General features: G+C 37.9%; 1 protein-coding gene across 4 annotated transcripts in view; it reads right to left on the reverse strand.

Moving 5' to 3' along the window:
* Nucleotides 1-5,412: 5,412 nt before the first annotated feature.
* The window catches only part of HAT1 (histone acetyltransferase 1), a 50,163-nt gene continuing 42,310 nt past the window's right edge, over nucleotides 5,413-13,265 (reverse strand). For 3 of the 4 annotated variants that reach the window (XM_060151433.1, XM_060151437.1, XM_060151434.1), the window contains exons 10-11: nucleotides 11,956-12,072; nucleotides 5,413-5,707 (exon numbers count right to left, since the gene is read on the reverse strand). In XM_060151433.1, the coding sequence (XP_060007416.1) occupies nucleotides 5,540-5,707; nucleotides 11,956-12,072 (285 nt within the window). In that variant the 3' untranslated portion in view covers nucleotides 5,413-5,539. Of the gene's footprint in view, nucleotides 5,708-10,380; nucleotides 10,448-11,955; nucleotides 12,073-13,265 lie in introns of all 4 variants that reach the window. The other variant, XM_060151436.1, reaches the window with a different exon arrangement.

Here is a 13,265-nt window from a genome sequence, read left to right on the forward strand (position 1 = left end):
TAAGTGTCCATCAATATAGGATTGGGTTAAACGCATTGAAACCAAACTATGTAATAAATATCCAACAGCTGTTTAGAATCAAGGTGTTTAGAATTGAAGTGTTCTGATATGCACTAATAAAGATATGAGTTAAATTTAACTGGAAAAGATTCCAAGTACTGCACGTAGTATATCACCATTTGTGTTAAAACAAAAAATGATGGCTTTCTGAAACTGATAATTAACTCTAAGGGACAAAAGAGAAACTGGGAAAAGTAACTGCCTCTGGAGAAGTGACTTAGGTGACTGCGTGGAAGGGAAGGCAGTTTACTTCTTATCAAATACTCTTAATTCATTTTGAATTTTGTACTATGTCCATGTTACATAATAAAAAAGTCAGTGCTTAATGTGGGTGAATATCCAATCCCATATAGCAGTGGTTCTTAACCAAGGGTGATTTTGCCCCCCGGAGGACATGTGGCAATGTCTGGAGACATGTTTGGTTGTTACAGCTGGAGGTGGGGATAGTACTGCTGGCAACTAGTGCATAGAAGCCAGGGGTGTTATTAACCAGCCAATATACAGGTCTGCCTGGCAAAACAAAGAGTGATCTGGCCCAAAATGCCAACAGTGCTGAGGTTGAGAAACCCTGCTGTAGAGCAATTCTTCTGGATGATAAGGTTTGAGAAGAGCTAAGCAAGACTAAAGGAATAAACAAAAAGAAAGTCATGTGCATATGCCTAAGCGTTATCATCGTGCCTTTAAGGTACATCATATTTCTAGTAGTATAGGAAAGAAGTATAGGTTGGAGAAGTCCAATATGCTCATTTGCATAGCTGATTCCAGATTGATACAGTATTATGCTTCTGTAACCTTAGTTGGTGTTAATAATTTTAACTGTTGTGAACAGTAGTACAGCCACTTTAAGAATGAGGTCAGGGCTTCCCTGGTGGCGCAGTGGTTGGGAGGCCGCCTGCTGATGCAGGGGACACGGGTTCGTGCTCCGGTCCGGGAGGACCCCACATGCTGCGGAGTGGCTGGGCCCGTGAGCCATGGCCGCTGAGCCTGAGCGTCCAGAGCCTGTGCTACGCAACGGGAGAGGCCACAACAGTGAGAGGCCCGCGTACCGCAAAAAAAAAAAAAAAAAAGGTCAGACTAAAGTCCATGATTTCTAGACTTTAATCTGTAAGTATACTTGCACATGTATGCACAGCACATGTACAAGAACATGCATGCATTGCAGCACTGTTTGTAACAGAAGATACTGATACAACCTAAATAATAGGGGACTGGTAACTTATGGTATATCCATACAATGGATACCATGCAGCCACAGCTCTATCTCCAAGATAGCATTAAGTTTAAGGAATTCCTTGGTGGTCTAGTGGTTAGAACTCTTGAGCCCCCACTGCAGGGGGCCCAGGTTCAATCCCTGGTCAGGGAACTAAGATCCCCCAAGCCGTATGGCACAGCCAAAAAAAAAAGAAAAAACAAAACCCCCCAAAACCAAGATATCATTAAGTTTAAAAAGCAAGTTAGAGAACAGTATCTCTAGGAGGTTACCATATGTATATATGATACATAGAAGATATATATGCTCATTTATACATATATCTCTGAAAGATATGCAAGATCTCAGAAATAGCGGTTGTTTCTAGAGGACTGGGGCAAGGAACTTTTCACAGTATGCCCTTTTGCATTTTTGTACTATATGCATACTACTTTTTATATACATAGACAGCTCTGCCTAAGTCAATGAGTTAATGCACTGTGTAACACCACTGCAATGCATAATACAAGGAGAATGAAATATGTATTACAATAAAGATGTAAAGGCATATGGAAACACAGAAAAGTTGTAGATGTTGAAAAATTGAAAATGTTGAGAGGAAACGAGGAACTTCACGCCATACTTCAAATGAGGCACCAATAATTTGTCATTACAAATAAACATCCTTTTTCCTAATACTTCTTCCTGTAGGTTATAAAAACAAGAGGGCAGTTGGGGTATTTGTCTAGTGACTAGGGCAAACATGCAGGTGAGGTATTTCCCAGACGGTGATGAAAGAAAAGCCCCTCCTGGCATGCTTAAGACTTGGCTGGCCTACTTGATGGAAGATGAGATGGAGGAGTGGAAGCCAGGAGCCTAGGGTATATAGTCCTGGCTTTGCCACTAATTCACAGTGTGACCTTAAGCAAGTGAACCTCTGGATCTATTGTCCATCTATAAAATGAGAGTGTAGATCCTAAAAGACAAATTTAAAAAATCAAACGGAAAGGTTGGATTAATAAATGCAATTGTGTCCAAGCTAAATCAACTTATGAAATTCCTTTGTTTTAAAATATACCTTATAACATTTTGAAATATTTTGTTGATATGCTAAGGTATTTCAGAGGAGCTTAATAAATAAATGTAAGAGTGTTTTGTCTACGGCTTCCAAGTCACTACAGGAGTGCAATACGAAGTAGGAAAGAGAGGGAGTGACAGATTCTGTTTGGGAGATTGAATAAATAATTCTAAGAGAAAAAAAATCAAATGGACAATTCCTATCAGGGAAAAAATTTCACAAAATCGTGGAAAAATATTCAGCCTTCCCATTAAGCAAAAGGAATATGAATGTGAGATTTTATACCTATTGAGGCAACAACAAAATCAACATCCCATACCACGGGAATTCTGTTAAAACCAGTATACACATTAATATGTTAGTAATTTACAAAGCATTCTGGAAAATACGGCATGTTTATATAACTGAGCCATAGAGATATTCCTACCTTTTGACTCAGTAACTGCATTTCCCAGGAATTTATCTTGAGGAATACTTAACAGATACAAAAATATATATACACGAAGACACTAATTCATTTGAATGTTGTAATAATAAAAGAAAAAAACCTAGGCAAATGGTTTAATATGGGCACATCAACATGAAATATTGTACGTCTATAAGAACCATTTTGAACACTAGAAATGTTTGTTAAAAACAAAATGCTACTATGTTCAATGTAAATAGAGATAATATATAATTTCATTTAGAAGGAAGAACTATGGGTACCTTATTATTTAATCAGTATGTAATATTCTCGAACTGGCTTTTCAATTCTACTAAAAAGAACGTAAGAATGAATTTGAGGAAGTAAATCACTTGACCTCTGAGGTCTGTGATTCTAATAATTCTCTGATATGGCACTGGAGGCTCTGCTGTGAGCTTTCCTTTAGTAGGCAAGAAAACAGATCAGATAAATCTTCAGAATAGACAAGACTCTGGTACAGCAAGCTGAGGCCCCTGCAATTTGGAGTCAGGGACATATAGTGGGTTTGTTTTTTTCTCCTCTCACACATAAACTAACATATAAACTGAATTTTGTGTGATTTATAAAAATACTTTTAGACATATACTACACCTACACCGACATCTGAGTAGAAAAGCTTAAGAGTGATGAGAAAAGATGTAAAAAGGATTAAGCACAGATCTTAGAACAGGGAGGGAGCCTTGAAATAATTCTAGTACAACTTCATTTTACAGATGAAAAACACTGATGCTTAGAAAGGAAACATATTACACGTAGAGAAAATGCAACTTGGAGAAGACAGGGGAAAAAATAAGAGTGGTGGACGGGGGAAGGGAAAAAGGTAAAGGCAGAAAGTAAATACAGTCAATGTGTATGTGGGTGATAAAGCGGAGGAAGGCTACTACCACAGGGTGAAAAGTGACTGCTAAGACCTAGAAGGTGGCTGTGTTAGGTTTCACACACGGTCCTGTACATCTATCCTGGTATTTAATTAGCCCACACAAGGTGCAGATCTAACAGACGTACTCTTCTAACTCAAAATGAAGGTACAGCCTTTCAAGTCCGAAAGATTAATGCTAAACGAGATCTTTAACCATGGAACATAGAACACTGTTTAAAAACAAGGTAGAGAAATTGGTATCACACCGGCTTTTTCTGGTTTCTATATAAAAAAGGATGTTGAAAGATAATTTATTTAGATTGTACTGATTTTCTTCCTCCGAGCTCTTTTTTAGGTATCAATTGTGACTTTTCAATAAAAAAATTTAAAATCTGCTAATTTAGATGGAAAACAAACTGTTTTCATATAGTTTCAGGACTCTGAACTGGTTCATTCAATCTGTACAAGTTATGTACATGTATATACTCTTTCAGAAATCAACAAATTTAATCTATATGTAAGCTTCTGAGATGAGATTGCCTGAAATGTTTGCAACACTCTCATTTTAAGGGGATGGTTTAGTGCCATTGGTATGCTGATGGCCACAGCTATTTTGTGTCCAGAGGGTACTAGTCACTGTCCTTCTGTTTGACAGATTGTACTGATGGAAGGCTGATCCAAGGATAAGACAGTGCTTGTCCAAGTTGGGATTTTGCCTTGAGCATTGAACACATCAGATTTTAAAAGTAAAGTTCAACTTACATCTCATTTTTGATGTTATACAATACGTGGCTTACTGGCACACATTAAAAAATCAAGTTTTTACTTTTTTTTTTTTTGCGGTACGCGGGCCTCTCACTGTTGTGGCCTCTCCCGTTGCGGAGCACAGGCTCCGGACGCGCAGGCTCAGCAGCCATGGCTCACGGGCCCAACTGCTCCGCGGCACGTGGGATCCTCCCGGACCGGGGCATGAACCCGTGTCCCCTGCATCGGCAGGCGGACTCTCAACCACTGCGCCACCAGGGAAGCCCAAGTTTTAACTTTTAATGACTGTATCAAGCAATTTATTTAGCTCTACTTCAATAAAATAAAGACTATATTAAGCAATTTATCATTACTTTTGTTTTTTTCCTTGTTGGACTTCAACATCTTGGTAACCTTATATCAAATCACAGAGATATATACCTCATTTTACACAAGATATATTTCAACAATGGTGTGTAAACTGGATTTATGAACTGATTTCTGTCTTATATTATTATTTATAAAATGTTTATGGTAACTTCCAAATTATCTTCAATTAATATTTGATGCCAAACATTTAGGTTTTAGGCTGTATTTAGTTTCCCTTCTATTACCCGCCCTACTCCCAACAAGTGGTTAATAGTTTATTTAAAACAACTCTACACTAGGAACGTTTCCTACTTAGAAAAATCACATAGTAAGACCAAGAGCACTAGGAAGACCTTAAAGAAATGTGTTTTAAAGGTGCCAGATGTAAAATCTTAGAAGCAAAGTGTGGGAGGAATTATAGTAAAAGCTTAAAACCTAACGTTTTTTAACAAGACTGAAGAAGTTTATCATAAGTATTTAAGAATCATATCAGTACACATTAACATATCACAACTAAGCATTTATTACACTGTTTAAGAAGGGAAGCAAGTGCAGTGGTATTTTAGAAGCTATATCTTTTTTTAATGTAATATATGCTCATAGACTCTAAACAGTATTTTAAAATATACAATCTCTCCAAAAGAAAATATTTAACTAAAGATAACTTTTAATGTAAGTAAAATGTTACAAGATTTTAAAATTAAAGTCATCATCTGATTTTTCACAACACATGTACAGAAATTTTCAAACTTCCTGTACAGAGAAGTATAACCTCTACTCTTGAGCAAGGCGTTCAATAACACGTCGATAATCTTCCACAAGTTCCTGAAAGCTTTCTTCCAGCTGTTCATGTTGCATGCTTATTTCTATTTGGTTCATCTGGTTTGTCAGTTCTTCTGGTCTGAGACATTTTCTCATTTTAGCAAGATCTCTCTGTTTTTTCTAAGCAACAAACACAATTATTGGTTAGACTAAGAAAGCTAATAAAATTCTAATATAAAGAAATATAAGTCTCCAATGTTAAAAATAATAGTAGAAGGAATATGCCCAAATTTGTCCCATACATTTTTTCTTAAGGAAGCCTAAACATAATGTTAACCGTGAATTATAAACTCTCTAAAAGGAAGGTTCCAGAAGACATGTAATTTGTGTCAATTAATGGTAAATATAGATATGTGACTAACAGCCCCCTCTCCAAAGCATAATAAAGAACTGACCAGTATAGACACTCAAATACTTCTTTAATAAAAAAAAAATATATTAACTGAAGAAAGACAACTGAGATTAAGTGCTATTATTTCATCTCACTATTTAATCATTAATTACATTAATTTTCATTCCAAACTGGCTTCTGCCACTAGGCTCATTTATGAGTTCCCTTACCCAGAGATGTATTTATGGACCACATGTTAATTTCAACATAAATTGTTGGAAGAGTTTCAGAAAGATGAGCCCAAAACTGTCACTGTTTTTTTTTTTTTTTTTGGCGGTACGCGGGCCTCTCACTGTTGTGGCCTCTCCCGTTGTGGAGCACAGGCTCCGGACGTGCAGGCTCAGCGGCCATGGCTCACAGGCCCAGCCACTCTGCGGCATGTGGGATCTTCCCGGACCGGGGCACAAACCCGTGTCCCCTGCATTGGCAGGCGGACCCTCAACCACTGCACCACCAGGGAAGCCCTGTCACATTTTAAAAAACAATATTAACTAGCAATCACTGAGTCTCTACTGTCCAGACATACATTATCTTATTAAACCCTCTCCATTTTACTGAGCAGGAAACCACCATGCTGAGGAGTTTGCACCACACTGAGGGGCTGGTAACAACTTTTAAACAGGATGCTGTATCAGAACAATACTGTTAGTAATGCTGAGGACAGGACTGGGGGGCCAGGTCAGCAGCTCCTGCAGCGCTTCAAGTAAGAGATGATGAAAGTCTAGACCAAGTCAGTAGCAGCAGAGATGGAAGGAACAAAACAGATTTAGGGAAGAAAACACTGGGTGATGTGGGGAAAGAAGAATGAAGTAGGACTCCAAGATTCCTGGGTGGGTGGCAACACTGCATTATATAAAACACTGTAATATATGAAACCTTCATACATTTTGCATAAACTGTTCTAGATTATATCAATCCTCTTTTATTAAAGCATATAACGAAGAGCTAACTCTACATAGAGAACAGGAATCACATATATTAACTCATGTAATCCTAACAACTCTATAAGATAGGCACTATAATTTTCTTCAATTGATAAAGAAAAAAAAGGTGCAGGAGTTAAATAACTTGCGGAGGTAGCAAGCTGAGAAGCCAGGATTCAGCTCTTAATGATCTGCTTGGAAGTCTGTATTCTGAGTCCCTATATCTAACTGACTTCCAAAGACATTAAAAAAAAAAACCACAAAACCCTAAAAATGATATCTTAAATCCATCCTAAAAACTAATAAATGTCCCCTTAAAGGAAACCCTAATAATTCTGGAATATAGACATATACAGTGCTTCTCAAACTTAAATGTGCACAAAGATCACCTGGGAACCTTGTTAAAATGCAGATTCTGATTCAGCAGGTCTGGGGTGGGGTGAGATTCTACAGTTCTAACAAGTTCCCAGGTTATGTTAATGTTGCTGATCTCCCCCCCGACCACTCCCCCCCAGCACGGCTTGGGGGATCTTAGTTCCCCAACCAGGGATCGAACCGGTACCCCCTGCAGTGGAAGCGCAGAGTCTTAACCACTGGATCACCAGGGAATTCCCAATGCTGCTGATCTTCTAACCACACTTTGAATATTCTAGAGAAGTGATGAAAATTCAAATTTATTGCTCCCAAGTCCTGGAAAGACAGTATATTTCTTACTCTTCAATCATGTGGATGATAAATGCTTTGTTTCTGCTGTAGAAGTTATTTTTTCTGCCAAGAGGCGCAACTGCCCTATATGAGAACATCTAAGTTAAGGAAACAGCTCGGGAACTAAAGGGTTATGCATCCAAAAATTATTGTGGTATGTGGTAGGAATAAAAGCTATTTTTCTAAACTGCTAACCAGTTATAACATTTATGAAATAATCTAACCATACTGCTTGAATATGCCTCCAATCATATTAAATTCTTATATACAACAGAACCATCATATTAATTCTTAAATATTTCTTGACTATCAATTCTGTTCCAAATAACCTATAGAATGAATCATGTGCCAGTAACATACTGTTTTAAATTATCTTGTTTTTAAATCTCTACGAGTGCTTACTTCCCCAATTTATCTCCCCCTTCCTTGCCACCTTCAATTTCTTCATTGTCAGTTTTTTTCAGATGGATGTCACAATTAATCTCTATTATAATTTTTATGGGCATGGCAGTACATCTCTGAATTAAATTTAAGAGTTCTAAGTACCTTGGAATAAAAACTACATGTACTAGCTTTATGGAAAAATGTGAAACTATTATATAGAAGCTCCTCATGAGCATGTAAACTATGGTTCAATTTTTAAAATAACTTGTTTACTGTTCAGGAATATTAAAATAACTTTAATATTCCTGAAACTATATATACACAACACTTTGTATATGTATGAAATATTACAAATTAATCTTTTAAATAATGTGTTTAAAAAAAATTAAAAAAAATAAACTGGGACTTTTCTGGTGGCGCAGTGGTTAAGAGTCCGCCTGACAATGCAGGAGATGCGGGTTTGATCCCTGGTCCCGGAGGATCCCACATGCCGCGGAGCAACTAAACCCGTGCACCACAACTACTGAGCCTGCGCTCTAGGGCCTGTGTACCACAACTACTGAGCCGACATGCTGCAACTACTGAAGCCCATGCGCCTAGAGCCCGTGCTCCATAACAAGAGACAAGAGAAGCCACTGCAATGAGAAGCCCACACACCACAATGACGAGTAGCCCCTGCTCGCCACAACTAGAGAAAGACCACGCGCAGCAACGAAGACCCAACACAGCCAAAAAAACCCCCAAAAAACAAAAAACTGATTTGGGGCTTCCCTGGTGGCTCAGTGGTTGAGAGTCGCCTGCCAATGCAGGGGACGCAGGTTCGTGCCCCGGTCCGGGAGGATCCCACATGCCGCGGAGCGGCTGGGCCCGTGAGCCATGGCCGCTGAGCCTGCGCGTCTGGAGCCTGTGCTCCGCAACGGGAGAGGCCACAACAGTGAGAGGCCCGCGTACCGCAAAAAAAAAAAAAAAAATGCCCATGAAACACTATCAAAACTTTAATGCTAAAAATCAAGCAGCTGTACCAACTTTTCTTTTTTTAGCCAAATTGTTCAAATTTATTTTTTGAACACCTGAAAATTACTTCTGTACTAATAGAGTTTGTTTTTGTGCTTTTAAAAAATGATTCTAGTTAATACAGGTTATTTTTATCCCTTCTTGGCACTGATACAAATGAATTATCAGTGTTTACAACTTTTAAAGTAAGGTACAACTACTTCTAATAGCTACCCAAAAAATTTCTTAGTGGGACAGTGTGATTAAGCTGATACAGAAACTTGAGCCCTCAAATAAAGGCAGCACAGAACTGGTGGACTTTGCTATCAGTAAATAATTTCATACCTCAGTAATAACTTATGACAATCTAAATTATAATTTCTTTTCATAAAATGTGTTGAAGTAAAAATGGAAATTCTAAACTCCAAACTTTCCCCATTTGGCATACATTTTAAGACCTAAAAAAATTTGAAGCCACACTCAATATTAAGCAATTTTACTTTATTCTTAAATATAATTTTGCATTTGAGAATGCTGTGATAGCACAACGAAGTATATGAGTATCAACTTGGAATGACAAATTGGAGAAAATCACTTGCGTACATTCAACAAAGAAATCTTATAACTCCTCCCATGCCTATAGGGCATTCAACTATTTCTAGGCTTTTACTAAGTTTGTGGTAAGTTTTCAACCACATTGTGGCTATCAACCCAAAGTAGGGGAGAGGACCCTCAAGATTTCTTGGTTTTCTCAATGAGAAAGAATACTGGATAACTAAACTCATTAAAATGTGCATACTATAACTAGGGTTTGAGCAAGTATCTGAAGAATTTATAATTTGTGTATGAGCTTTAGTGCAAGGATGGTAATACCCCTTTTGGCTGTTAAGAATTTACAGAGTTTAATAACCAGTCTTTGGTTGTCTTTTAGATAAGGTGAACTTGCTAGACAAGTGAGGATACTTAATATAAAAAAAATCATCATTCTTTAAGAGTAGACAATACTTGCTTTTATGAACTACAGAAATTCCCATTGTTTGGCATAACTTCATGACTACTATATATACTTAGAATTCATTCTCTCTCATTTGCTACATCTGCCTATATAAAATATCACAAGTATCTGAGATGCATAATTCAATTATTTTACTTTACTAAAACAGTTTTAATACTCTTAAATGTTGTCATAACACCTAATTATATTGTTCTACATGCCTAATTTCATCATAAAGAAATTTTCTAGCTAACAAATTAATATTAAAGATCAAAATCTTTGGAAAGTACCATTTCTACCAATTTTCTGATGTTTCTGAATTGATAAACATAAGGATTGATAAAGAATAAAATGTTACTTCAGACAATTTTTGGGAACAGAGACCATTATAATTTATTACAACCTGTTATATGCAGATGGTAGTTCATAAGATAGAAAATCAATCCATTAAATTGCTTAATAAAATGGCACTATGAAGAAAAAAATATATATGAATTCGAGATACAAGGATTTATAGTCATAGGCAAATAATTATTTTTATATTCAGAATGTGATATGTTTAGAATTACAATAACAAATTAGGAAATACGGTTGCACTGCAAACAAGATGTGATAAAGGAAAAGAGCTGGGATTCAACGAGTAGTACGACCTATATACCATCAACATTCAAAAGACTGGCTCTATAAAGCAGAATCTATGATAAATAAAACTTGGATTAATTTAGAAAAATCAGGGACTTCCCTGGTGGTCCCATGGCTAAGACTCTGCACTCCAAATGCAGGGGGCCTGGGTTCGATCCCTGGTCAGGGAACTAGATCCCACATGCCGCAACTAAGACCCAGCACAGCCAAATAAAATAAATAAATATTTAAAAAAAAGAAAAATCAGAACTATGTGTACTTGATACATTAAGTACTCATTATTTTTTTTTTTTTTTTTTTTTTTTTTTTTGCGGTACGCAGGCCTCTCACTATTGCGGCCTCTCCCGTTGCGGAGCACAGGCTCCGGACGCGCAGGCCCAGCGGCCATGGCTCACGGGCCCAGCCGCTCCACGGCATGTGGGATCTTCCCAGACCGGGGCACGAACCCATGTCCCCTGCCTCGGCAGGCGGACTCCCAACCACTGCGCCACCAGGGAAGTCCCTAAGTACTCATTATTAATTGACTTTCTCTTTCAATCTTAAGACAGATTCGAATTTGTCATTTATGTTCTCAGCTACTGTGCTGTATAAGTCTCTAGGTATAGTGTATTCAAATGCAGCAACCACATGTCAGGTGCTCAATAATTAGTTGTTGAATAAATAAATGAATATTCTCTCCAATCAGATTACTGCCCAGCTACAAGAATCACAGCAAATCCTCCTCCACACAAGCTGGCGTGGACAATATCTACCTTAATAACGGCCAAATGATGATGAGGCCAGACCTGATCTAGGAGGGGAGATTTTTGAGCTAGAGGAAAATAAAGGAGATGAAAAAAAGCGGGGGGAATGGAGCAAGAATAACAACAATAACAAAAAAAGAGGTAAACAACACTAAGTTGCAATTTCAGCTATGGTCAAATATAGAGGTTACAAATGGCAATCAAGGCCATATTTAGGAAGAAAGGAGCAAAGGTAAACAGAATATATATGACAAATGGGAAGACAATTAGAAAAAACTAACAAGATAACTTTGTTAGGGAAGATTCTGGGCATTCAGGTTTTAAAAAGATGCATAAAAATGAAAGAAAAAAATAATCATGAGTAGACTATCCTTGGGATTAATTTTTAAGTGAATGGAAACAGATTTATAGCTTACATTGGAAAATTATGACAGGGAGAATTCTTATAACTAACTGGAAGAATATTTTCACTTTTGTAAAAGTTAATTTAGCAAAACGATTTGGACTCTCCCATACATTGGCATTTGCTAGATTTTCTTCTTTATTTTAAACAGTGACAAGAATATAATGTTTAAGACTCTTGAAAGTCCTACCTTATATGGGCTAATTAGTCTTCTTTTAATATCCAGTCTATAGCTTCTGTATTGTTCAGCATCACTCATGTCAGTTACCAGTAGTCGAAGAATTTCATAAACCCGTCTGGCATGTTGCTAATAAACCAAACAAAAGAAAAATATGAACATTTCAAATTACAAAATAGTAACACTTTCCCAAAAGAACACAGCATATATTGAATATCTGTCATAGGCCAGAAATTGTGCTAGGTGCCAGACAAAAAGCAATAAAAGATATATAATCTCTGTCCTCAAGGAGCTAGCAGTCTAGTGGGTAACACAAATGACTAAGGTATGGTTAATTTAATGATAGAAATATGCATAGGATATTATGGTAGCACAGCCTGGGAATGGGGGAAATGTTAGAAGAGGATTCCTGGGGGAATAAAACCTGAGTGAATCTTAAAGGAACGGGAGCATGCTATACTTGAAAGAGGCGAGGGCACTATGTGTGTGTGCATGTCGCATGCACACACATGCAGAAGCAGTTTGACACTGCTCGAGCACAAACAAAAAAAACGCGAGGAGTAGCAGCAGAGTGAGGGTGGAGCAAGAGCACTGAGCCTTACATACTGGGTTAAAGAGCTGGGTTTTATCTAGTTGGTAACAGGTTTGAGTTTTAAATAAAGCATTTTCTCAGCTACATAAAAATGGTAGCAAAAGAAGGGGAGGGAGACCAATTAGGAAGCTCAGTTATTAAATCAGGCAAAAAATGATGAGGTGGCGCAGTGGTTGAGAATCCGCCTGCCAACGCAGGGGACACGGGTTCGAGCCCTGGTCCGGGAAGGTCCCACACGCCGCGGAGCAACTAAGCCTGTGCGCCACAACTACTGAGCCTGCGCTCTAGAGCTCGCGAGCCACAACTACTGAAGCCCGCGTATCTAGAGCCCGTGCTCCGCAACAAGAGAAGCCACCGCAATGAGAAGCCCGTCAACTAGAGAGAAGCCCACATGCAGCAATGAAGACCCAATACAGCCAAAAAAAAAAAAAAAAAAAAAGACAAGGGCATGACCTGAGATAGCACAAATAAGAATACTAAGGGACCAAGGATTCTAGAAATATAGAAGAGTTAAGACTGGCTGTGGAGGAGGGTATGGAATAACAGTTTTCAGAGTAGGAGAGATTTAGGAGGCAGCAGAACATATAAATCTGAAGAAAATTCTAGTCTAAGGGTAAGGATTTAAGCAATATCAGTATACAGGGCAAGAGTTTAAACCATAAGACTAGTTAATGGTTAAGATCACCCAAGGAAAACATACACAGTGAAGACAGGGGAGAGGTCAGAACCC

Source organism: Lagenorhynchus albirostris, chromosome 6, assembly GCF_949774975.1.
Source record: "Lagenorhynchus albirostris chromosome 6, mLagAlb1.1, whole genome shotgun sequence".
Taxonomy (NCBI): domain Eukaryota; kingdom Metazoa; phylum Chordata; class Mammalia; order Artiodactyla; family Delphinidae; genus Lagenorhynchus; species Lagenorhynchus albirostris.